A 27,197-nucleotide genomic window follows, 5' to 3' on the forward strand; every position below is an offset into this window, starting at 1 on the left:
GCAGAGAACACTTTAATGCCACGAGCCTGTATAGGGAAACACTCAGGTTAGGGGTGTAAGTAGTTTGCCAGAGGAATACTGTCAGTTTCAGGAAGGAGCAAAGTCTAACAATTTATTTCCCCAAATGATCATTAACCAACCTTTTGGACATTCTTCCTACAAAAACCTGAAATTAGTTCAAACTGCCTCTGCTGTTTTCATCACACTGAGGAACCCCCTGCGCAATAACCAGCAGGAAAAAATGCTTAGGTTTCTCCATTCGTTTTATTCTTTCATCCTACAAATATTGACAGAGCACCAGCACCTACTATAAGCCAGGTGTTGTGCTAAGTACGAGTAGACAGTGGAGAAGACTTTGTATTTCACCTTGGGAACCGAGAGAAGTCACTGAATTACCCACTAGGAAGAGGCAAAGTAAAGCCACAATGAGATGCCACTTTATACCCACCAGGATGGCTAAAATCAAAGAGGAAAGTAACGAATGGTGCGAACATGTGGGCAAACAGGAACCGCCGTGCACTGCTGGCTAGAGTACCAACTGGCACATGGGGCCCCTTCAGGAAACAGTCCAGCAGCTTCTTAGACAAGGAAACATCAACTGACCATATAGTCCAGCAGTTCCACCCCTGGGCCTCTAACCCAGAAGAGAGGAAAACAGATGTGCACATAAAGACTTGCACACAAATGTTCACAGCAACATGGTTCATGACAGCCACACACTGGTGAACGCACACACAAAGTGTGAACTATCCACACAATGGGATCCAGTAAGGGAAAGCTACAATCCACTAACACCTGCTCCGACATGAACTTCAAGACACGAGGACTCGAAACCAGGCGAAGTGAAAGGAGCCAGCCCAAATACCGGTATGGCAGGACCTCGCTTGTAAGTAATGTCCAAAAAAAGGCCAATCCACAGAGACAACACAGAGGAGTGGCTGCCTGTTGCTGGGGGCAGAGATTAACTGTAAACATGCACGAAGGATGCTTCTTCCAAGATGAAAATGTTCTACGCTAGATTATGTGTATGGTCGCATAATTCAGTACGTTTACTAAAAATCCTCGTACGTTGTAAACGGTGAGGTTTATAGTCTGCAAATTGTACCTCCGTACAGTTGGTAAAAACGGAGAGAAGCCACCAAAGGATTTTAAGCAAGGTGTGAGATGGTCCAAATTTTATCTTAAAAAGATCACTTTTAAGGAGGGATCACTGCCCAATGGTGTAGTATTTTTCAAGGGGCAATGACCTAGTGGTCTCTACCTAACTCAAACCCAAGGAGACCAGCAACACTCTCTAGCTCCCAGCTCTAATTCTCTCTGTAAAAACAGCACTCCCTCCAGAGGAAAGAGACAGAAACACAGGGGTACACTAACCACAACCGAAATCAATAGCCTGATACACAAAGAACCATGGTAGGAAAAAAAAGCCCTTCACAATGATCCTCAGGTGCCTTTCCATTTCTCTGACTCAGAGCCCATCAATCCTTCCAGACTCACCAGGCTTGGACAGGCAGAATCGGTTGACTCCTTTGGAGAGGTTATAAATCCCCACGTTCTCAGGTCCATTTCCATCCTGATAAAATTCCTAAGGGACCAAAGCCAATACAATGACTTACTAGGGGAGACGGAGACACCAAGATGATTAATAATATTTCTGTTTCTGAACCAGTCATCTGTTTTACCCATTAATCATTTGAGCAGTTGGGCACTACAGGAAAATTAAAAACCTTCAAAAACTTCCCACAAAAACATGCTCTTTTTCACTCAATCAACTAATATTTATTGAGCACCTGCTATGTGACAGACCCAGGGCCGGGTCCTGGTGGCGGACACGGCTCCTGCTCTCAGGGGGCTTACGTTCTAATACGGGAAGACAGAAAATCCATTGTGGTCAATAAAGAAATTAGATTGCGGCTAATAGTAATGGAGAGGTGGGGAAAATGACCAGGAAAGCAGGCTAAAGCATGATCACAGCAGGAGCTTTTCAGCTTGCTGGGCTCAGGGCAGGCCCTCTCCTCAGCAGGTAACATTATGGCTACAGCCTGAATGATGAGAGGAAACCAACCACGTGCATTTCCAGGGAAGATGCAGTTGCAGGCGGAGGAAAACATGTGTGCAAAGACCCAGAGGAGGAAACCAGCCTGGTGCAGAAGCGGCGAAGGCTGGTATGCCAATGCCCAGGGAGCAAGGTGGAGAGATAACGAGGAGGTCTGGGCTAGGGAAGGGCCATCGTGAAGGAATGTGGATCTCATCCTAAGGGAAAGGGAAACCTGCTGGAGAGTTTAAGGGAAGGAACAATTTCCTAAATGTGTACCACCTGCTCTCAACTGGGTATCAGCTGACCCATCTCCTGGACAGCACTGCTTCTTGAGCATTTGTAGCAGTTAGAATCGTCCACAGGATCTGGAGACACCAGCGGCAATCCCTCCACGTGTCTAAAGTAAGCAATCGCTTCACTGTCGTTTGCCTCAGTTTCTCCACTGGAACCTGACAATGACATCTGCCACTGTCTGAAGCCAGAAAGGTCTATAAAATTCATGAATGGACCTAGACAGTCCTATACACGTTCTCCTTCCTGAAACCCAGGTGGTACACTGCCTATCAGGGAGCTACCTCAACAAGACAGTAAGATGTTAGCAGCTCTGTCCTTTGCACTGGAACATACTAGAGAAACTGACTCAGCTGTACTTATTATTAACACTGGCAGTACTGGGGCGCCTGGGTGGCTCAGTCGGTTAAGCGTCCGACTTCGGCTCAGGTCATGACCTCGCGGTCCGTGAGTTCGAGGCCCACCTCGGGCTCTGTGCTGACAGCTCAGAGCCTGGAGCCTGCTTTGGATTCTGGGTTTCCCTCTCTCTCTATCCCTCCCCCGCTCACGCTCTGCCTTTCTCTCTCTCTCAAAAATAAATATTAAAATAATCATAATAACAATAGTAGTGTTCACCAAGGAAACCAAATACATAAGAGGTTTACTTAAACTTCATTACAACACTGAGAAGTGGACATTATGATCCGAGGGCTACAAAATCAATACACTTTACACGACATCAATGGCTTTCCCAAATCACTAATCAAAGTTAGAATTTAATGTGGGTCTAGGACAAGAAAATCTCCCAAATCAAGGCATCCTTCTGCTAAGGGACTTTAAACAAAGCTTCCTGACTAGGCTTTCCCAAATAAGGGGGAGAATCAAGGGGCAGAAAAGTAAATCTGACTTAACTATGGTTATAATATTCTTGGCATGCTGGTCCTTCCTGCTTTCCAAAGGACCCTCCAAAGAAGAGAATCCCCACAAGCCATTCATACCAGAGTGATTGCGTGAGAAAGGGAACATCTCAGCATATAGCCCGTCTGCCTAAACTCAATCGTGGACACATCGTCTTCCAGAACCTCCACCTCCAGACTCTTGTTCTTCCAGCACCAATCTTCATGCATGATGCTCACTGGAAAAGCCACAACACAGACACACGTGGGCATAGAGCATATCACCTCCCTCAGCAAAAACTGTAATGACTTAATTTTTTTAAATGTGTACGTGCAGACACACACACACACACACACACACAGCTAGTCGTGCTCAGAACAACTGAGTACTAAAGAGAAAATGAAACCAACGGTCATTAACGTCAACAAGAAAGAAACTGACAATAATTCAAGATCACACTTACAAGTAAAAATATTTAGGATCAACAAACTTTTTCTATAAAGGGCCAGAAAGTATTTTCCACTTTGCAGGTCAGGCAGTCAAATATTCAACTCTGCCTTCATAGCATATGAGCAGCTATAGATGATACGTAAGCAAATGGGTGCAGCTGTGTTTGAATAAAACTTTATAAAAATAGGCAAGTGGCCCCCATTGCCATAGTCTGCCAAAACTTGATATAATAGAAAACAATTTCCCAGAAAAAAAGATTACTTTATAAGTTATTCATTGCCACCAGCTCCAAGTTGAGCTTTGAAGAAGCAGAAATATAGGCAATGGAGTTTTCAAACTGCAGGGAAAAGGGAACCAATGTTGGCCAGGCACCGAACAAACTATATTTCATTTTGTTTTGCACTCTACAGAAAGGCTGTATTACTCCTATTTTAGCAGAGGAAACAGAGTCTCAGGGAGATCAAGTAACCTGCCATGGTCACACAGCTGCTGAGTAGTAGAATACATCACTGGAAATATTTCATGCGCTCTGTTCTGGCATTTAGAGTGAAAACGGCATAAATGAGGGCCCCCTTCCAAAACGGAAGAAGTGTGTGGGTTGTCCTGACAAGGTGGTAGTTATGCATGGAAGGAACATCAATTCTTACACAATCATCCATTGCTAAACAACGCACGTGCAAGGTCAAGGGGCAAAGAAAAGTTAAACAAGTAAAGGTATATAGCTGGGATGCAATTTGAGAGCTGGGTTTTAGAAATTTTAGAAAGACAGGAAGTACGTGAAGGCCACAAGCTGGTGCCTATGGTTCTTACTTTTGTATTTTCCCGGAAGCACGTTGTCAAAGGTAAAAGTCATTGAGTTGACCTTGCCGGACAGCTGGAGGCTCCGCTTCTCGCCCTGGCGGCTCAGGGACTGCAGTGTCACTAGCAGGTCACCACAGGTGTCTGCAGAGAAAAGATAGGAAGGCTTCAGTTGGCTGCCCTCACCAACGCCAGCACAGGTTTGAACCCTCCACCTCTGTGTGCCGCTGGCCACCATTTACCTCCTGAAGGGCAAGGCCAGCAGGGCTCCTTCAAAGCCAGGACAGGTCTACTTGATTCCAGGACATCTCCCCCTCCCCCTTGCAGGTCATTAGTACCACATAAAGAAGCCACCGAGGTTGAAAGCGACCCATCACTTGCTGAGTACCCCCATGCAAGGCACAGAAGATCAGGAGAGGGAAGAGTGTCACAGGGCACCTACTAAAGCAGACGCGAGGTGAAAGAGGGGAAGTGATATTTATGGAGCACCAGAAGAAGACAGAAAACCAGCAAGAAAGATCTGGGGTGCCTGGGTGGCTCAGGCGGTTAAGCATCCAGCTTCGGCTCAGGTCGTGATCTTGTGGTTCGTGGGTTCGAGCCCCACGTCGGGCTCTGTAATGACAGCTCAGAGCCTGGAGCCTGCTTCAGATTCTGTGTGTGTGTGTGTGTCTCTCTCTCTGCCCCTCCCCTGCTCACATTCTGTCTCTCTCTCTCTCTCTCTGTCTTCCTCTCTCAAAAGGAACAAAGATCAAGAAACTTTACTGAATGGCACAGAACTGGGCCCTTTATCATCATAACATCACCTGTGACAGCAAAGATTGGCATGACTCTTACTGTGTTCCAGAAACTCGCACAGGCTCTCCATGCGCTAGCTCATTTGAGCCTCACGACAACCCTCCGAGGCAGGTACTGTTATTATCTCCATATAACGGAGGAGAGACTCAAAGCACAGAGAGGTTAAGTAACTTGCTGCAGGTCACACAGTGAGGGTTCAAGCCCACAAGCCTGGTTTCAGAGTCCACGTTCTTAACATCTGTGCCACACAGCCTGACATGACCATATTTAAAACCCTCTGAGAGCCGTTAATGTTTCCATGCTACAGAAGAAAAACAGGCTGGTCGAGTAAGTGCTTACTGTCTCACAGCTGGTAAGTGAAAGAGCTGGGCAAGAAACCCCGTGTTCTTTTAGGAGCCAAAGCAGAAATGCTCCAAGAGAAATGTTTCTGGTGACGCCGTGTGGCACTTAGAAAGAATCGAACACAATATGGACCCACCTTTTACACTATCCAACAAGGAACAGTTCACCAAAATCCCACTTCTAACTGCCTACTCCTTTGAAGCTCTCTGTTCTTGCTTTCAAATGACATCTTACCCAAACAAGAGACTTTCCCAGAAACCGATGCCAAGAACTGTACAAAGGCCACGTCCATCACGGGCCTATTGGTCACAGTAAGAGGAAACGTCTGGGGTTTCAAGGTCAGCCCCGCTCTGGTCTCCACCTCAGGGACCATCACCTGTGGGAACACACAGGACAACGTCAGTGTCTGCATCAAGGCTGCGGCTCCCCCGGCCTGCAGGGCACCAGAACATTCACCTGGGCCCAAGGCTAAGTACTTTGAAGGACAAAGGTCCACTTCTAGGCTGAGTTTTATAATCACAACAAATCCTCAAACAGGCCACGGAAAGAACACACATTTCTTTTTTTTTTTTAATGTTTGTTTTTTTTACATTTATTTATTTTCTGAGAGACATAGAGAGACAGAGCACAAGTTGGGGAGGGGCAGAGAGAGAAGGAGACACAGAATCTGAAGCAGGCTCCAGGCTACGAGCTGTCAGCACAGAGCCCGACACGGGGCTCGAACTCACAAACTGTAAGATGATGACCTGAGCTGAAGTCGGATGCTTAACTGACTGAGCCACCCAGGCGCCCCAAGAACACACATTTCTAATCAGATACAAAAGAACTAGCCTTCAGCCGTGCCATGGTAAGCACAAAGGTGTATCTGGCGGGACTCCAAAGAGGCGCACAGCTGTCACCAGTACCCGGGGGGGTGGGGGGGGGGGGTGGGAGGAGCTGCACTAAAGCCCAGAACCTTCTGGCTTGAGGTCACTCATGACATAAGCTATGAACTTGTCAACGCTATGTGGATGAGCTCCTGGCAGAGTGAGGCCTTTTCTCCTGGACGCCTGAGCTAAGAAGAAGGACTGGGGAAGAGTCCAGTGGGCAGCTATTTCATCCCTAGTGAAGTCTACCTCCCCAAGTTGCCCTTCCTTGGCAAGTCCCTTATGCTTCGAAAGGGCTTCCAAAGGCCTGTCAATGTGGCCAACTTCACAAGAGCTGGCTGACTGGCAAAGGGGCTAAGTACTCACACCACACTGTTCAGCGGAAGCAGGGAAACCGCTCTCCTCCCACCCCATCTCCTCAGGGAGGGGAGTCTGCCTGCTCTGGGGGAGAGCACAGTCTCAGAGGGACCCTTCCCAGCCCTCTCCCTCACCTCACCTGCCCTTCTTCAGGGCAGAAGAGCAGCAGCTGACTGGACAGACAAGAGCCCGAGCTGCCCGGGGACTCAGCCTTCCCCATGAGCAGGGCCGTGGCACTGAAAGGCACGGTGTGCTGACCTCTGGCTCTGTCCACCTCTTGTCTACCGTCCTGTGCTGAGGCCTTCACCCCCCTCGGTGAGGCCACAGGCCAGGGTGTCCCCAGCTTCTGTGCCTGCCTCGATGGAGAAATCAGATGGTATTCAGGGCGAGGTGGAAAAACACAAGCTCCATGTTGGCCTCGGGGGCCAGAAGCCATGCACTGTGGACCTGCCATCAGTAAAGGGTTAATGTTGATCTCCTTTGGGACTTACGGCTAGTCTATAGCAGCCAGAAGCCTAGGAAGGTGCAGGTGTGATCGGCAGCCTGAAAGTAACTCCTGACAAACATCGGGACTGGAAAAAAGAGACGCCTGAGTATCATCTTCATACTGGGTGCCCATCGGGCTCTACCGTGACATGCGGGAACGTAAAGACTTCAAATAAGAAACTGGGGACAGGGGCGCCTGGGTGGCGCAGTCGGTTAAGCGTCCGACTTCAGCCAGGTCACGATCTCGCGGTCCGTGAGTTCGAGCCCCGCGTCAGGCTCTGGGCTGATGGCTCGGAGCCTGGAGCCTGTTTCCGATTCTGTGTTTCCCTCTCTCTCTGCCCCTCCCCCGTTCATGCTCTGTCTCTCTCTGTCCCAAAAATAAATAAAAAACGTTGAAAAAAAAAAAATTAAAAAAAAAAAAAAAAAAAAAAAAAAAAGAAACTGGGGACAGAAACGCTCCTTCTGTAACTCCATTCCGGCTAATGATAATCCTTCTAAAAATCACTGAATACCTTAAATACCTTAAGTAAAATATCGACTATCTCAAACAAAACAAAACTCATCATACCTGGACTTTGTAGGTCCCTGGCTTTGCTTTAAAACAAAATGATCCACGAGCATCCGTCTCCACGGTGACCAAAGACTTGTCCTTGTCTTGAGACGACAGGACAGCTTTGTATTTGCTCATCTGCTTGACAGTGTCAGGGAGGCGAGTGATTGATATCTGGCCACAGACACTGAACCTGTAACAAGGGGACCACCCATTCCGGCATGAGAATTCAGTTGTGACAGGAGAGGTACTTACCAACCCCAGCTGCGCATCCCTCTTCCTGCCCCGGTCCCCAGGACTAGTTTAACCTTAAGAAAGAGACAGAAAAGCAGCCTAAATGACTGCGGTCTCAAAAAACAACCTTTGGCGGGAAGACTGAACCCCTTTCTGTGTACGGGAAAAGGCACAGTGGGAGCCCAGGATGGGGCAATCCCCCACCGAGGAAGCCATTTTCAGAAAATCTGCGGATGATAAAAATGTTTCGGGTAAAGCGGATCATCGATGGCGGAACAGCCTCGGACTGAGGACGTGGGCTGGGCTTACACGCAAGAGCTGTGAGGAGCCTGACGCTGTGGCATTGCCCGGGCCACGAAACGGGGCGGCGTCATCAAAGACGCCTTCCTCGCCTGTCATTCCATACAGTTCGTGGATAAAAGCAACTGGGGAGATGTGAACAGAAAAGGTAATTAAATTAAAAAAAATTACAAAGCCAAAATAGAACTCCAGGAGCCACCAAAGCGACTTCTAACTGAAAGGCCCTATTCAGGTAACGACTCACACTGGAGGCTCTAAGTGAGCAGCGTGTTAAGTGCTGCGAAGTGTCCCCGGAGAAGCGCGTGAAAGGCGCGGCCCTTCGCTGCTGAAGACCAACCAAGACCATCATCCTGCACAGTGACGGTCTTCGTTTCTCAGTCAGTTGATGTGTTGAAGTGTAATAATGCACAGGGCTGGAGGCTCCAGTTGGATCTTCGGCTGACTAAAGGTTGTATTTTCTAATCCTAATGGATCACTTTAAGTAAAAGTCAGTTGCTACTTTTGACAGAAAGAGAGTAAGTTGGATTCGATGCTGGGTAATTAGGGAGTACACACGACGTCAGAATGCCCACCCGCTGCAAATAAAAAATGGCAGAAAACAGCACAGTGGGAAGCTGTGTGTGCGGTCTAAGAACGGTGACAAGCCAGTCGTGCCTGCAGAGTGAAGTGACCAGCCTGCCACACGAGCTCACAATCTAGAGCAGGGGCCCACGTGCCAAATCCAGTCAGCTGCCTGTTTCTGGATGGACGGTGGGCTAAGAAGGGTGTTCACACTTTTACTTCCATACTTCTGAAGGGTTAAAAGAGAGGCGGAAAAATCAAAAGAATAGTTTGACCCACAAAAATCATACGAACCTCCAATTTCAGCGTGCTAAATAAAGATTAACTGGAACACAGCCACGCCAGTCATTCATGAATTGGCCATGGTGGGTTTCGTCATAGAGGCCGTATGGCCCGTGAAGCCCACCATACTCATTCTCTGGCCCTTTACACAGGAAGTGTGCAGGCCTCTGATCTAGAGTTAAAGGCACACATTTTGGTTCTCACTCTCCCCAACTGGGCACTTTGAGAGTAAAAGGACAGGAAGGGGATATGGGTGAGCTATTTTCTTCCTTTTTTTAGTGTTTATTTATTATGACAGAGAGAGCGTGCATGCAAGCAAGAGCACGAGCAGGGGGAGGGGCAGAGAGAGGACAGACAGAATCCCAAGCAGGCTCCACACTGCCAGCAAGGAGCCCAACAAGGGGGCTCGATCCCATGAACTGTGAGATCGTGACCCGAGCTGAAACCAAAGAGGTGGACGCCTACCTACTGGGCCACCCAGGCGCCCGAATTGGTGAGTTGTTCTTAAGGACCTTTCACGATGTCTTAATTTATATACATGTCATGGGTAACGTCACTTTTTTGTTCTAAATTGAACCTCTTTGTCTCTCAAAGTTTTAAATATTTTACCCATCCCACCTGTTTTAGCTCGTAGTCTCAAAGATAACTATCCAGTTACCCCAAACCTCAAATGCACATTGGCTTTAGTTTAAAAAAAATAAACTAAAAAAAAAAAAAACTAAATAGGACAGTGTTGTGTTACACTGAAGCCCTCAAAAATTGATTTGTGTCAACAAATTCATCAGAGGTGAATACGTTTATTCAGAAACTGATGATTTTGATGCATTACAAGATAATTATATTCTCATAGTCACTTGGACAGAAGCCAAGGCATTTCCTTCTCAAATAAATTGGGAATTGTTTTTTAAATAAGATACATGAATGAATTAAAGGGCAAATGTGTTATTTTGGCCCAAAAGGAAAATGAGTTTTTCGAAAGATGCTCGACAAATGTCGTTTTTCTCTCTTTCGACCCAAATACTCCACTTTAAAGAAAAAAATAAATACGAATATCATCCCCCATCTCCGTGAACAGCACCTCCTCCATCTACACAGTTGCTCAAAAAAGAAATCTGGGACCCCGACAGCACCAGTCTGCCGACCCCCTCCCCACATTATCTGTCAAAGGCATCTACTTCCTGTCCTCCCCTGCCGGTACCCTGGACCTGCCACCACCCTATCCCCTCCAGACAACTGTCACCGTTTCCTGTCGAGTCCCTCCATGGATACTCTGGGTTCCCTGCCATCCCTCTTCCACAGAGCGGCCAGAGCAGGAGAAAAAACATCTACTCTAAATGCCCTGATCCATACTGCTTCCTTGCCGAAAACGCTTCAACAGCTTCCCATCACGGGCGGGGAGAAGAGCCCACCTCCACAGCCTACTTCAGGCTCTCTAACCTCACCAGCTGCCTCCAGCCACGCTGGCCACCTTCCAGAAGGCTCCTCTCCCACCCCTCTGGGCCTTGGAACACACCGTTCCTGCTGTCTGGGAAGCCTCACTTAGCTAACTGTTAGTCCCCCCGGGTCTCAGTGACCCAGTGAGGGTCCTCTCTGGGCCCCGGCCCCCTTCCCTGCACACCTACTGGAACTTACTACCACAAGTTACTCAGGCTCGAGCCTGTCTCCCCAGGAAGACGAAAGCCCCATCTCCGTCTTGCTAGTTTGGTTCACTGTTACACACCCAGTCTTTATCACAGGGTCTCACCCCGAGTAGTTGCCCAAAAATGTTTATGAAAGAAAAGGAGGAAGGGCGTGAATCCAAAATGATTTTCTGAGCTCTAGCGCAATAGGGACAGAAGTACCGGGTTCCACTGGCGATGTACTTGTCTCCCAGATGCCACAGAACCTCTGACTTTGACCCCCACCTGTCTACAGAAAACGTCACCGTGGCCTCCTCAGTGACCAAGCCAATGCACTGTGCTTTCAGGGCTCAGCTCTGGGGCCTCCCTGACCGTCAGGTACCACCGCATACTTAAACCCCATTGCCTGGATCTTCCCGAGGCCGCCCCTCAAACACCAGCATTCCATTTTTGGTCTACTGTTACCTGCTCTTACACATCTAAGTTCCTGGCGGCCGCCTGGCCCCGTCTCCCCGAATTACCATCTATCCGGGCACCTAGTGAAGAGCTCCACCTAGTGGTACTACAGATCCAGAGGCCACGACTGAACCCTTGTCACCTGAGGGGTTCCTCTGCCCTGCCCACAGCCATCCTGCTTCTCAAACCGTGAACCCCTAAATACTTTTCCAACCTGTCCCTGATTTCCCTGTAAGGTGAGCCTTCAGCAAGTCTGTTTTCACGCCACCTGTGCCCCAGTCTTGTCCCCTTCACAGCCACCCTCCAACACGGCCGCCGGAGTGCCTCAGTGAACACGAAAACCTAACCCGTGTCACCCTCCATGCTCAAAATCGATCACTGGCCGCCAGACCCCTGGTAGAGAAAACCCCGTTCTTCCAGTGGGAGTGTGAAGACGTCCTCTGAGATCTGCCCCTCCGGCCTCGTCACTCTCCTCGTCCTGCCCAGACACACCAAGCCTTTGCTCAAGTTGCCTCTCCCCTGGGAGACCCTGCCCCGCTTCGTTCAAGCCACAGTTCAGTGAGCATTGCTGCTGTCTCAGACACAGATGGTGGCAGCCCAGGCTAGACATTCCACGCAGGGGAGACAAGGACCCGATGTCTGACTCCAGGGTTCTCTGTACTACGTTGCATCACTACAGGACAGAACTGCACAAATTCAACCACCGGATGTCCCCTCACGTGCTCAAGGTAGATACAACAAAGGAGGAAGAACTCTGACAGTGACCGGAAGCATCTTATAACAAACTTTTCCCAAGCAACTGTACTATCTTCCAAAGTCCTCAAGAGTTAAGCCATGGAAGGTCTTAGAGATGTGGAGTCAGACATGAGAGATCTTCTTCTAACTTAGACACATTTTAACTTCGAAGCAAAACGATTTTCCTTAAGTATCTACATAGAAGTACCTTTAGTTTATAAAACTTAGCACTAACCTTTTTGGATTTTTTTTTTCTTCATTTTATTTTAGAGACAGCAGAGAGTGGGGGAGCGGGGCAGAGACAGAGAATCCCAAGCAGGCTCCAGGCTCAGCACGAAACCCCATCCGGGGCTCGATCCCATGACCCCAGGATCATGACCTGAGCCAACATCAAGAGTCAGACGCTCAACTGGCTGAGCCCCCCAGGCGGCCCAGCACTAATCTAAGAATGCCAGCCTGGATTTCTCGCAGGTGTCTAAAACCCGATGTGGATCCTTGGCAGAAACACACAGTCAGATTAAAGGTAATTCTGTTCTCCCGTGGCTGCGAACGTCCATGCTGGTACTTCCAAAAACAAACACAATGACCTTACCCTGTTGCAATGATGTCAGCCAGCTGAGGTGTGTTAGGCGCAATTTTGATGGTGACAGTTTCAAAGTAGAGGTGCTCTTTCTGAGCGTGGATGGTGTATGTCCCAGTCGTGATGTTCTCCAGGCGGAATGAGCCATCGGCTTTTGTTCTGACTATAAAACAAGAACATGCAAAAGAAGATGAGCCAAAAACAACCGTATATCCGCTCCGTCTCCACGAGAATGCTTGAGACAAAAAGCTGGCATGTTTTCACAGTCTTTAAGATGGTTTCCTTTCCATTTCTCTCTGTGACCAAAAACCAGCCTTGGCAAACAGTCCCGGGGGCCAACGCATCTGCTGACCTTTGATCTGGTTATTCAGAGTGACCACTGCCTCCGGAACACCTTCTCCTTCAGGTCCATTCAAGACCCTCCCGGTGACTGAGAATCCCATGACGTGGAACACGGGCTGGAAGATGAAGAACAAGGTCTGCAGGTGCCTGAGCGCAAGAGCCTCCCTGGTTCACTCACGCCACCAGTCAGCGATGCCACCGCTCAGCCCAGCCGCCCATGTGGGAGCCCTGTGTGCCAGCCAGGCCCCTCCCGGCCCCCCAACTCACGCTGCTCCCACACTGCTGTGCTTTCCCCGGGGTCCACCTGCTTTCTTACATTCCCAACACATTGATGTCTGTCAAATAACTGAACGACAAAGATCTAGAAGTTTACTCCTCCAGTTAAAGCTCACGGAGTCAAACTAGAGAGAGCCCCCCACCCTTGCTCCCAGCTGCCTCCTCCCCTCCAAATGCCCCCTGTTCCGCTGAACCGCACCACCCTCCAGTCTCCCAACCTCAAGCCCCAGCGTACCTGGGACCCCTCCCCACACTCCGACACCTATCTGTTCTCTGCATCCCACCCCCGCCAGTCTCTTCCCACCACAACCCGGATTCATGGCCTTGTTGCCTCCACCCGGGCCACCTTCCTCATTTGCCATACCCCATGCTTGGTTTACACGTGTCTGTGCCCCCGCTCATGAGTGCCATGGCTTTGCTCTCCCTGGAGTCGCTCTGTTCCAGCCCCCCTGATCTCTGGGGCCTCAAGCTGACCACATTTGGGCACGGCAGGCACGCCTCACGTGGGCCTGTTACACCAGCTACTCTCTCGGCCTGGATCACTCTTTCCCACACGTGGAGATCGGGGCGGAGGCCTCTCCTTCTCACCACTCAGGTTTGGGCTCAAACCGTTAGCACCTCTGTCCGAGAGGCCTTCCCTGTCTGTCCATCCCATCTCAGGGGCCCTGCCTCCTGCCAGGGCCGGTCACCATCTATCACGCTAAACTGTTTCATTAGCTTCGTCAGATTTTTACCACTATCTGAAGTGACCTTGTTTGATTTCTTATTGTTTGTCCACCTCCTATTGAATGCAAGCTCCATGAACATAGGGACCTTTTCTTAGTCAGCTGGTATATAGTAGGCACTCAATAAATCGCTCCTGAATGAATGAAGGCACGCATGCATGCATACATACAAGAGCGTTTGAGAGAATTTCAAATAAAATGGCTTTTTTAAAATTCAGGAAGCCCCTCTTGATCCTTCCAACAAGATGTGGTTTATCCACATACTGATCCCTATATTCACCCAACAGCTACTTGTACGAGACACCTACTATGTGCCAGGCACTAAATCACAGTAGGAATAAAGAATAACGCTCTGATGGCTCCTGACCTCATGCAGCTCATAGGCCGCACCCTGAAATTTTATTCATGTGTTCAAAAACTTGCATTTGGTTGAGATCTGGGAATGTCCTTCCCCGCTCACCTGCCCCATCCTTCTCTGCCAGCCCCCTGAAGCAAAAGCAAGGACATCTCCTCACCCCCTGCCTACTCCGGCGTGCACAAAACAATCAAGTGCTTTACGGAATCTTAAAAAGCAGTCAGAACCCCACTGAGCATGTGACCTAAAAGCTAGCTCCTACCAATTTAAGCTACTTTAACATAGTACTTTCAAATGTAACATTAAAAGAAAGTGATTAAAATCTAATTTTTTCAATAACTGTAACACTGGGAGGTCCGTTTTTGGAGACCACTATTTTCTTTGGGGATCTGCTCTATCTAGCAAATTTTCTACAGTAACCATTATCTACTTCTGTAATTAAACATAAAATGTGATGGAAAACACATTTACCACCTATTTTAGGATCTAGGGAGTTTGTCACCTCTCACTCACCCCCTCCCTGCAGTCCAAACTCTCAGCTCCCACCTGGTTCATGGCCACAGCCTCCTAACTAACCCCTCCCTCACTTCCACCTTGCCCCTTGCAACCTCTCCTCAACATGACAGCCTGAGGAATCACACCTCCCCTCTGCTCAGAACCTCAGTGGCCCGCCAGGTCCTGTGCTATCTGCCCTGTCATCTCTCCCTTCCCCACGCCCTCTATCCCAGCCACCCCGGCCTCCTTGGAGTTCCTCAAACCCTCTAGGCACACTTCGGCCTCAGGACCTTTGCACCTGCCACTCCCCCCGTCTCAAACACTTCCCACCCTGCCTCTTTCCCCTCAGGTTGTTGCTCAAACACCACCCTCACGGTGAGGACTTCCAAGGGCACCCTGGAAGACCCCAACCCGTCTCAGTGTGTCACCTCCTTCTTGCTTCATTCTTCTACACAACACTTATCACCTTCTGATACACTAGTGAATTTACCTATCAGAGCCACTGAGGTCTGAAAGAACAGAATTTTGTGTCTCATTAGGTCCCCACTGTACCCCCACCCCTGTGACAGTACCTGAATCGTCTGGCACTGGCACACACTAAATACATCTCATGGCACAAAGTAGCTATAACTCAGGCTCCAATTTTCTCAGATGAGCAAATTACTGAGAGTGGATCCCAGGCTAAACTGGAACAGAGCACCAGGTTCTGTTTTTCCCAGCAGCCTAGCCCTTACAGATACAATACTGGTTGTTTATTCTTAAACACGTTTGCAACGCCTGTGCCCAGGGTGGGCAACTTGGACACCTGTCCCTCCAGAAGGCAGGCAGGTCTTACCTCAATTTTCAGGCTGTCGTGTTCCACTGTAAAGTCACGTCTAGAAGGAGCAACATCAAAGGTGATCCTCTCTCCTCTATAGAAGGGGATCTAGAAGGAAGGGTCTGTTCATTACCAAGGGCCAACAACAAGATTCAACCATCAATATTAATAACTGACCCAACAGGCCACAAATGACAAGCGGTTTGAGGCAAGCTGAGAGACAAAATATTAATCCTGTTGCCGATCTTAAAAGAGGAAGGCCAAAACTTTTTCCAGCTATTTATTACCAAAGGGTCAGAATCTCATCTTAAATAATTACACTACATAAAATGGTCATGAAACTGCAGGTCAATCATTTACTCCTTTTAACACCCAAATGGCATTGATTCTTGCTGCGTTGTAAGAGTCCCATAGATTCCCAGACGCAAATCTCCTCCACTCACCACAGTGTAGTCCCCACTTGGCAAGGAATAGAAGGAGAAGGAGCCATCTTCTTTGGAGACCACAAAGCACAAATACACCAGACTCTCGTCTTGGGGCTGGAAGCCGGGCACTGGTGAGATGTTGCAGCCCAGGACATCCTGTGCCAAGGGTGGGGGGAGGGAGGGTGAAAATGACTTCCTTTTCCACTTATGTGCTCTGGTCATCAGCAAATGGCCATGCTATTGGAAAATTTTTCTAAGTTTTATGTCACGAGATATGTATTTCTGAAATCCAGGGCATAGTACTGGAGATAAAAGGAACACGGACTTTTTTACACTCAAGGTGAGAAGTTAAAAATTGGCACAGTCTCCTTGGAAAAAAATGACATGAGTGTCTTCATAAATGACGGGTCACCACTCTCAACAAGAAAATGGAGCGCAGGGAGTCGAAGTGGCCGGCCCACACAGCCAGCAAGACGCAGGGTGGGGACTGGTCTGCACCTGGGTCGGACTGATTTCAGGGCCTGTGCACTTTCTGACATAGTCCACTCCTATCAAAGCCACTCAGCTTCTCGGGAGTCAACCGAGAAACACAGTGTTCTTAAACGTTGAGACAATACATCCACCTTGAGCTACATTTTCAGCAGTGTGTTCTTGGTCTGTAAGCCCGCAGCCCCGCCCACAAGTTTGTCTGTTGTCCACTTTTCTTTACTTACCTCTTTGGATACTACAGATGAGAAGAGAAGGAACTTCACCCCTTTCATGGGCTCCCCGTCGCTGCGGACTGACCCAGACACATTGTAGCCGGCTACGATGAGGGGGCTGGCGGCGTGGGCGTTGGAATTGGTCACCCGCACGGTGGTGCTCGCCTATGGAAGAGGGGAGTTTAACTTCCCAAGCAACAACCCCTCAGGATGTTCAACAACAGGAAGACGTGCTTCAGCTAAAACAGTCACAGGGGGCACCTGGGTGGCCCAGTCAGTTAAGCCTCTGGACTCCTGGTTTCGGCTCAGGTTGTGATCTCACAGTTCGTGAGTCTGAGCCCCGAATCAGGCTCTGTGCTGACAGCACGGAGCCTGGTTGGGATTCTCTGTCTCCCTCTCTCTCCGCCCCTTCCCTACTTGCTCTCTATCTCTCTACTGCGCTCAAAAGAAGGATTTCCTTGGCATGGTAACATTTTACTTTTTCACATTTTTCCACCTTCCAAATTGTCCACCTCTGTTATCACTCCTGCTACCATGCTGTTCTATCTGCTCCAATTTTTTTAAATGAGCACACTTTACTTTTTTTTCCGTATTTATTGGTGCAGATACATGCATTTTTAAAGCTGTCTGCCAAAGCACAATTTACACGGAGAAAACACACGCGTTCGAGGTGTACAGCACAGTGATTTTTCACAAACTGAACACACCCTGTGACTAGCACCCACCAACAGAATGGAACCAGCACCCAGAAGCCTCCTCACGCTCATTTCCAAGGCACTACCCCCCAAGGACACTCCTTATCCTGATGTTTAGCAGCATACCCTACTTCGAAACACAATTTTATATTAATAAACTCAAATTCCTTTATGCATACAATTAACAATGTAAGCCTTAAAACTTATCCTAATCAGAATGTATAAGCCATGAGTTGTTTTTTTTTGGTTTTTTTTTTTAAGCCATGAGTTTTAAACAAAACCTTTTTAAAACCCTGAAAACTGGCAGGCATGAACAGTATACAGAGAAGTCTAGGTGTGAAACCCTACTATCTGTTATACATGCATAAAACCTTTTCAATAAAAACAGAAATAATGATTCTGATGGTTCTTTTGCAAGAATGAGACATAGTCTCGGGGCACATGGGTGGCTCAGTTGGCTAAGCGTCCAACTTCGGCTCAGGTCATGATCTGACGGTTCATGGGTTCGAGCCGCGGTCCATGAATTCAAGCCCCGCATCAGGCTCTGGGCTGACAGCTCAGAGCCTGGATCTTGCTTCAGATTCTGTGTCTCCCTCTCTCTCTCTGCCCCTCCCCGACTCAGGCTCTGTCTGTCTCTCAAAAATAAATAAATGTTAAAGAAAAAAGAATTAAAAAAAAAATGAGACACAGTCTCAAAACTAGTATAAAAGTTAACATGATGAAATGTCCTTTAGATCCTTCTTCAATTTGTTTTTCCACAGATTACAAAAGCTCACCTTGTCTGTTTCTTCCTTTTTTTGATCTTTTACTACGAACGATTTCCATCAAACAAAAAGATATGAAGACTACCCTAAAGAACACCTGTATATACACTCTAACCAGCTGAAGAAATAAAAGCAGAAACAAAATTCAGGACCTTGCGTACCTCCAAACCCCCACCTGCCTCCCTCTATGGATGTCAATGTCACCACGGACTCGGTGTCTGCCATTCCCAAACACAGCTTCAGGCTTTGTCTACATGGGAAGTACCCTGAATGTTTGTCACGACTATCTAAACAATACTGTGTTTCCTTACCTTCAGCTACTTGCCGTTTTCCCTCAACTTTATGTTTTTTTTTTTACTTTATGGTTTTTTTTTTAACATTTATTTTTGAGAGAGAGAGAAAGAGAGAGCGAGCAGGGGAGGGGCAGAGAGAGAGGGAGACACAGAATCCAAAGCAGGCTCCAGGCTCTCAGCTGTTAGCACAGAGCCCAACGCGGGGCTCGAACTCACAGACCGTGAGATCATGACCTGAGCCGAAGTCGGATGCTTAACAACCTGAGCCACCCAGGAGCCCCAAACTTTATGTTTCTAAATGTACTCCTATTGATCTACGTAGCTCTGGTTCATTCATTTTTGCCGTCCAACAGAATTCTACTGTGTGATGAAACCACTCTCCACCTAAAGGACATCAAGGTTGCTTACGATATTTTGCTATTACAAGCAAAATTGCAATAAACATTCTTTTATATTCTCCTTGGGCACACGTACAACAGGTTTCTAAAATGTTAAGTGTATTTATAGATTGCTGTTTCAGGCTGGAAAAAGAACAACAAATAAATCTAATCGGGTCCTTCTGGTGTTGATTCAGCTTAAAATAGCTACAGTTAATAGCAGACCTATTTCACAGAAGGAAGGCAATACTGTCACCTAAAACCAAAAGCAACATAAGCAACATCTGCTACACTGAGTTTTATCTTATAAATACCACCAAACCAATCAGTAGCACTGTCATTTTTCATCTACTTCCAGAAAAACCATAAACCCATTTCATACCTTGAACTGAAATCCGTACGTTTGTCCCCAAACCAGAACACTGCTGGCACAGCTATCAACATAAATGAAATACTCACCTCCTTCAATGCCCAGGTTGGATGAGTTGCAAGAATTTCATAATCTCCAGGAAGAACTTTAAAAAATGCAAACCTAAGACATACAAAGAGCCAATAAACTTTCTTTCAAAACAACCCAAGTATACTAATTTATGACTAGTATTGGAAGCACTAGAAAATAATGTTCAAATTATCACAAACTGGTCATTCGCTGGTTAAATGAGCATAAACAAAATTCAATCCTTCACTGTACAAATCACATCAGGGAGCACTTATTGAGTACTTCGTGTATATAAGAACAGGTGTTCTGTGGGCTGACAGGAAGGAGGTTTTAGGTTTCTCCTAAACCCCAAGGATTTCTGATCTGAGAACCAGTCACTGTGGCTTAGCCAGGGATCAGTCACAGAACTTGCAAGTGCATTTTGACAGAGGCGTTAGGCAGGAATAGGCATAGAGAAGGGAAGGGGTGCCAAAGGAACAGAAGTGGGAAGGGAGGAGTCCTGTGTAAAGAAGAGAGAACAGATCCGACAGGCTGAGGCCATCGCTAACACAAGATGATGCTGACGACACTGGTAGGGCAAATGACAGCAAGCTTTGAATCCTGTGCCGGAGAGTTTAGATGTGTTAGCAGAAACAGAGAAAAAGGCGTTCTGGGCTCTTGCACAAACTACTGTGATGAAATCAGGTGCTGACAAAGACCAGTTAGGTAGCTGTAGGCAAACCAGCCACAGAGTGACAGGAGATGAGGCTGGGAAGGCCACCAGCAGGATTCTGATATATTTAACCCTTTCAAAGCGCAAAACCCAGACGACGAGAGGGCTAACTCTAGTGAAATGGACGATCAAAAATCCACCTAATTTCTTCTCCTGTGGTGGTATTTTGCTACTTTGCTACAGTAAAATGGAAATGACTACTGGATTTTGCAATTAGTGAGATTTAACCTCTACTTCTGCAGGGTAAGATCACTGTTTTAGGTAAGTGCAGAGGAATGAGATTCAACAAGTTCAGGTCACTTTTCCCAGCGAGGTCAAAAGCAAACTACTACTAGTCTAGAGAAAATGGAAGCCTCGCCTCCCCCAGCAGGCTTCAATCAAGTAGAAGTAAACGTTATCCCCAGACTGAAAAATAATTTCGACAACCCTCACTTAGAAACTGGATAGCTTACCAACAGATTCATTATCAACTTCTAATTTGCAGTTAAGTTGGTTTTGTATACTGAAGGAATAATGATTTGAATGCTTTCAAAATTATCAGTTGGAACTATTCTGAATTAATCTTGGCACATCTGTTAACACTTACAACTTGACGACATAGATCCATTAAATAAATGGCTTTAAATCTGACTCAACAAGGTTAATTTAAATAGTTGTCGCTTCAAACTACAAAATAATTTTCATGTAATAGTGATGAAATGATTTTTTAAAAATCATAATAGAGCAAATCTATATGGAGCTAACACGATTAAGCATATATTCCACACCAGGCAGTTTGAAATAAAAATATTAATTTAATCTTCCTAATAACCTTGGGAGGTGGGCTCCACCACCACCATCACTTATAAATGAGAAAACTAAGGCCCAAAGGTATTAAGTAACTTGTCTGGGACCAAACCCAGTAAGTGGGAGAACAAGGACCCAAACCCAGGTTTTCAGGCTCCAGAGCCAGCCACAGCTGTTAAATGAAGGCCTACTATGTGCCAGGCACTGCCGGAGGGACTGTAGAGACCTTAACTCATCTCCTCAGTGCTGGAGGAGAGAAGTCAGATGACTTCTTTCACAGACAAAGGGTTTGAACTTGCCTGAAGAGTCCAAACCAGGATTTAAACCCAGGACCCCCTATACCTGAAGCTCCTCCAGCCCCAGTAACAGCACCCCCTCTCCGTGAGGCAGGATGACACGGGCACAACTCACTTTCCACCAGGCTGGGTCACGGTGGACTGGATCTTCGCTTCGGTCCCCGTGTTTCTCAGAGACACCTGAACTCCTGCGGGGCCCAGGGGCTGCCCTTTGCTGAGAACCTGGTGAGGAGAAGGAGGTCAGGACTGAAGCCAGGTGCAAAGCTCTCTCCACTCAGCAGAACTGACGGCCCGTTCATGTCCCCCCCCCTCATGGAGCTTATATCCTTCCTGGGGTCAAGACTCCTTTACAAAGATTAGACAGTCACGGAGACCCTTCCCAAGGAGAGCTGAGGGGCTGAGAGAGGGAGTAGTAACAGGGAAATAATACTTTGCTTCACTGTATCTAAGACACCATCAGCCAAAGAGACACCATTATTCTACAGTCTCTATAGAGAAAGAAAACAATATCCATGATCCTCCTCCCTAGCAAGAAATTCACCCATGAAACCAGGACCACCTTGCCTCATCCAAGGGTGAGCGCCTCACTCTCGGTGTAAAGGTAAAGGAGAAATGAACTCGCCAGGAAGAAAAGGACAGCAAAGAAATCTGCACGTGTCAACCTTGGTGCCGGATGGAGGGAGAAAAAAAAACTCCCCTGAGAATCTGAGCTCGAAGCTGCCATTCGCACGGGTTAGCACTCCAAACTCACACAATCAGGGGGGCCCAGAAAAGTCTCAGAGAATCCAGTTTACTGAGACAGCCCCTGGGGGAGGGGCCAAAGCAAACGCAAATCCTGTCTGGAAGAGGCCAGCTTGGGTTTCCCTCAGTGAGGACAAGATGCCACCCGGCCTGGGGCCTCCATTCTTCCTGTCCTCATCCCTACGAAAGGCCAGCCCTAGCAGTTATTCGCCAGCAGCCTTTACAGGGGAATGGCCTGGCATTCCCTCGCAAGCGCCCTTGTGGAAGAATGATAGGGAACCTAGATCTGACCCTGAAAACACCCACTACCTTGTACATGAAATTCCACCCTCCTGAAGCTTACCTATGGGTCCCGTGTGGGCTTACTCGCCCCATATAAAGAAGGTTAAGAGAGGACGCAGTATATAATACAGAGCAACCATTAAAAAGAACAATCTTCCAGAGCCAAACCTTTCCATTCACAGAGAACCCCGTGAACACAAAGTTGATGTCCCCGCCCTTTGTGCAGATGTCGCTGACGCCGTCCACGTAGAGCTCCACGTTTGTTGGCTCTGAGAAGTGAAGGTGGGAGGGGAGGGAACAAACAGGATACGAGACACAACAGCAAGTTTAGTGCTGACGTAAGGTGAATGTGCCCGGGCAAAACACCTCTTACCAGTTAACTTTCATTTATTTTTGAGCACTTACCACGCGCGCAGGGTTAAAACTCCAAAGGTACCAGGAGGTATGCAGGAAGGTCTCCCCCCGACCTCTTCCCCGGACACCCAGGTTCCCACCCCAGGGTGAAACAGCGTACGCAGGATGATATGCTTTGATGACAGTCTTTCGGCTGAGCCGTATGTCAGAGCCTCAGTGACAATTCAGGACGCACCAAATCGTTTCAGTTCCTGGATGCTTACCACGGACCAGACACGGAGCTAAGTGCATGTGTTCCTCACAACTACGTGAGCAGGGGGTAAAAACGCCTCCAACTGATTATTAAACTGACACGAGGAAAGGTTAAAGGACCCCCCTCCCCAAACTCACAGAGCTTGTGAGTGACAGAGCCCCAATTCAACCTGCAAAAGCCTGCCTCCAAACTGTCCCCTGACCAAGTGCGTGAGTGCAGCCACGGCAAAACGGGACGGGAAGCTCCAATGCCCACAGGAACCAAGCAGGGAGACAGGCCGCATGGGCCTAGGGTGAATGGAAAAGGGGAAGCCACTACTCACTTTGCACCAAATGCCAACTTTCTCACAAAAAAACGGAAACCTGGATTTTTATGTGCTATCTCCAGAATTTCCAGTATTAGCAACTAATTGATTTTGTCTAAAAAAACTGAAGAGGTCATCATAACAAGGGTTCAAGCTTTTAAAAGGTTAGGAAGAGGGGCGCCCGGGTGGCTCAGTCGGTAAGTGTCCAACTTCAGCTCAGGTTATGATCTTGCAGTCTGTGAGTTCAAGCCCTGCGTCAGGCTCTGTGCTGACGGCGTGGGGCCTGCTTGGGATTCTGTCTCCCTCTCTCTCTGCCCCTCCCCCGCACACATGTTCTCTCTTTCAAAATAAATAAATAAACTTAAAACAAAAAGGTTAGGAAGAATGTAGAATGGTAAGTAGAGAAAAAAATGGGAAAATCAGGAGAATTTTGGGTAAAGAATTACACACACACACACACACACACACACAGAGAAGATGCCAGTAAAAAATGCACAAAAGACTTAAACAGACACCTCACAAAAGAAATCAAATGAGCGAACAAAAGCTACAGGTAATACAGATGAACGTCTTTACCAATGTCAAGAGGAAGAAACCAGTGGGCAGGAGGGGAGGGGGCTCAAACAAAACACTCCCACAGCGTGCTGAATCTGTAACCTCTGCTTTAGTCCTATGCTGGGTTTCCTCCACCTCCGGCTTTCTGGAAGGCACAGGTCAGGTCCCTCCCAGCTATGGACTGGAAAAGAACTTTCCTCACAGAGCCACACTAGCTCTCGGCCATGTGAGCTGCACTTTACCCTTTTTGATGGCAGGGACTAAATTCTTCCTCCTCTAACTCAGGAGCAAGATGGCCTGAACCAACCAGCACCCCAGCCCCCCCCTCCCCAAGCTACAGAACAGGGATAAACACACATCCACTCTTGGAAGCCACGACAAAGCAGAGCCCTCTCTTCTTATCTCAACCCCATTCCGTTCCACATCTCCAGCTCTGATACAAGGCAGACACATCAGGAAAGTTTTGAGCTTTTGTCTGTATGTGTGCAGAATGCTTTTAAGTATTTATTCTCTACTAATTATGTGCCAGCCTTTCTCAGCACGTACACACACTAGCCCATTAAATCTCCAAGACAGGCCATGAGGCAGCTACAACCCCTCCCCTGACCCCCTATCGAGCCCTTTCCTGACCCCCTAGCGAGAAGACACCAACCCAGGGGGAAGTAACTTATCCAAGGTTGTCACAGAGCCAGTAAAGCCCAAGGATGCCAGATCTTGTGATCTTTTTTTTTTTTTTTTTGATGTTTTTATTTATTTTTGAGAGACCACAAGCGGGGAAGGGGCAGAGAGAAAGGGACAGAGGATCTGAAGCGGGCTCTGCGCTGACAGCCTGACAGCAGAGAGCCTGATACGGGGCCTGAACTCACAAACTGAGATCATGACCTGAGATGAAGTCAGATGTCCAACCGACTGAGCCACCAAGGCGCCCCTCTTGTGATCTCTTAAGAGAAGTAGATCTGGATTTTCACGTGAAATCTCACGACGTTGAATATTTCAATCAAGTCACTAAAAATGCCCCAGGGGGCTAAGAAAGAAGCCATCCTAGGACAGGAAAAGAAGTCCCCACTCCTGACCTCTAGAAGTCATTCTGCTGCCACTTAATGAATGAAACTACAAAAGCAGAGCTTCCCGAGGCAGATTCAAGAAAGGACGCCTATTTTAAGAGAAATGACAGAAAACCTTAAGGTAGGTCCAAGATAAATCCAATTTACTCTAAAGTAACAAGCAGGTGGGGGGCGCCTGGATGGCTCAGTCAGTTAAACTTCTGACTTTGGTTTAGGTCAGGATCTCGTGGTTCACGGGTTCGAGCCTTGCTTCGGGCTCTGTGCTGACAGCTCGTAGCCTAGAGTCTGCTTCAGATTCTGCGTCTCCCTCTTTCTCTGCCCCTCCCCTGCTCGTACTCTGTCTCTCAAAAGTATATAAAAAAGTGTATATATATAGTAGCAAACAGGAAAAAGCCCTGTTCCACACTAGAAATGTATCCTTAATATTTTAACAGTGTACGCACTCCAACAATTTAAATTAATATTCAGCACACAATCTAATCCTTTACAGAGTATGTCTGGCTATTCAGTTAACTTACCAAAACTCCACCCTAGGGGAGGCTCGATCTTCAGAATGAAATCTCCCTAAAAGGGTCGGGGGTGGGGGGGCGGGGAGAAAAGGTAGAGAAATGAAAACCAATGACCTTTCAATTAGTTTAATTTACTTCAGGGCTACCATTTAATCTAGCGTTTTCACACCTGCAATGAAATTCCAAGTATAGGGGTGCCTGGGTGGCTCAGGCGGTTAAGCGTCCAACTCTTGATCTCAGCTCAGGTCATGATCTCACAGTCCATGGGTTTGAGTCCCACATCAGGCTCTGTGCTTACAGCATGGAGCCTGCTCGGAATTCTCTCTCCCTCCCTCTGCCCCTACCCCACTCGTGCTCTCTCTCTCTCTCAAAATAAATAAATAAACTTGAAAAAAAAAAAGAAAAAGAAATTCCAAATATATATTGTGTCCTTCTAAGTTGCTGTGGGCTGTCTGGTTCCCTTCGGATGTGGTGGGCTGAAGCTGGCTGCCCAGAAGTCCCCATCCAACCAATCACGAGACACCACGTTAACGTCTATGGGAGAGTTCTAAAGGCATTATGTTCAGCCACTCGCTGTCTTCTGATGCCAAACATGCGACTAATGGAGTCTCCTATTAACCCCGCCTACGTCCAAGGTTGCCAGGGTCATTGTGTATCTTTAGGAACAAAAGTCATTTCTTAAAACTAGATGTTACTCACACACCTTGCTTTCTTGAGAATGATACGAATAGTTAAAAACAAAACAAACAAACAAACAAAAAATGATTTTAAGACCAACCTATAGAAGTCAGCCTTACATACTGTGGTGAAAGATGTAATTTCAAGAATAGTGTTGTGTTATAACATTTTAAATTGGGAAAAGCCTCTACGCCTATCAATAGAGACACGGTTACATAAATTTACAGTTTTGATTTGATTCTGATGTGCTATGCGGCCATTAAAAATAAATCAGTAGACCTGTACACGCTGATGTTGAAAGTGTACCAAGAAGTTACCATAGGGGAAAAAAATCAAAAACTGCAGAATAATTCGTGTTGTTTAGTTCCATCCGATATAAAAAAACAAAGCCAAAGCTATGTGTACACACTGACTATTTTTTGCAACTTCCTGTGAATCTACGTTTCTAAATAAAACGTTGAAATGGGAAGGGTAACGAGGGTGGGGTGTAAGTAGGTGTGGATACACGTCTATGCACACACACACATATGTAGGCATCCTTAGAATTATAAAAAATTTTTTTTCTTAATGTTTATTTACTTTTGAGAGAGAGAGAGAGAGAGAGACAGAGAGAGAGCACGGTGGGGAGAGGCGGAGAGAGAGGGAGACACAGAACTGGAAACAGGCTCCAACAGGCTCCAGGCTCTGAGCTGTCAGCACAGAGCCTGATGCGGGGCTCGAACCCGCGAGGTCTAAGTCTAGGGCTCATGACCTGAGCTGAAGTCAGACACGTAACGGACTGAGCCACCCAGGCGCCCCTTTATGATTATAATACAGAGAAAGCCGTCTCTTGGGATACACACCAAAACTATTACCAGTGGTCATCACTACAGAGGGATGAGAAATTGGGGGGCAAATGGATAAATTTACTTCAAATACTTCTAAAGACCTTATTTTGTTGTTTCCCACAAAGCTCACAAATTCGAGTATCACTTGCACAGTTTTTTTTAAACAATATTTTAAGCTGCTTGCAAATAAAGAGTTCTATTAAATCAGGGTTTCTGGATGTCGGCACTGCTGACGTTTGATCTGTCCTGTGCAGCAGGTTCAGCTTCATTTCTGGCCTCTGCTCACTAGATAAAGACGCCCTCCCCCAACACCAGACAGGTGTCACAACCAAAAATGTCTCTAGACATCGGCAGATGTCCCTGCAGACACTGAGAACCACTGTTCAGTTTGTACTCAATCAACCCACTTTATAAATTGTCTCCCTCAAAATTTGGCCAGGACTGTAGATTGCACTTATAATTTACAAAAGAGACAAGCATTTGCTCATGTGCCAAATAAAGCCTGCTCTGGTTAGG

At 47.3% G+C, this 27,197-nt stretch overlaps 1 protein-coding gene across 2 annotated transcripts in view; it reads right to left on the reverse strand.

Annotated features, from left to right (window-relative positions):
- The window catches only part of LOC122209455 (nodal modulator 1), a 55,752-nt gene that overhangs the window by 26,121 nt on the left and 2,434 nt on the right, over positions 1–27,197 (reverse strand). For both annotated transcript variants that reach the window (XM_042921305.1, XM_042921304.1), the window contains exons 3-16: positions 25,186–25,231; positions 22,306–22,406; positions 21,230–21,336; positions 19,341–19,413; positions 16,765–16,917; positions 16,070–16,207; positions 15,645–15,734; positions 12,969–13,074; positions 12,629–12,779; positions 7,868–8,042; positions 5,825–5,966; positions 4,466–4,597; positions 3,307–3,443; positions 1,498–1,585 (exon numbers count right to left, since the gene is read on the reverse strand). In XM_042921305.1, coding sequence (XP_042777239.1) covers positions 1,498–1,585; positions 3,307–3,443; positions 4,466–4,597; positions 5,825–5,966; positions 7,868–8,042; positions 12,629–12,779; positions 12,969–13,074; positions 15,645–15,734; positions 16,070–16,207; positions 16,765–16,917; positions 19,341–19,413; positions 21,230–21,336; positions 22,306–22,406; positions 25,186–25,231 — 1,639 coding nt within the window. The remainder of the gene's footprint in view (positions 1–1,497; positions 1,586–3,306; positions 3,444–4,465; positions 4,598–5,824; positions 5,967–7,867; positions 8,043–12,628; positions 12,780–12,968; positions 13,075–15,644; positions 15,735–16,069; positions 16,208–16,764; positions 16,918–19,340; positions 19,414–21,229; positions 21,337–22,305; positions 22,407–25,185; positions 25,232–27,197) is intronic.

Source organism: Panthera leo, chromosome E3, assembly GCF_018350215.1.
Source record: "Panthera leo isolate Ple1 chromosome E3, P.leo_Ple1_pat1.1, whole genome shotgun sequence".
Lineage (NCBI taxonomy): Eukaryota > Metazoa > Chordata > Mammalia > Carnivora > Felidae > Panthera > Panthera leo.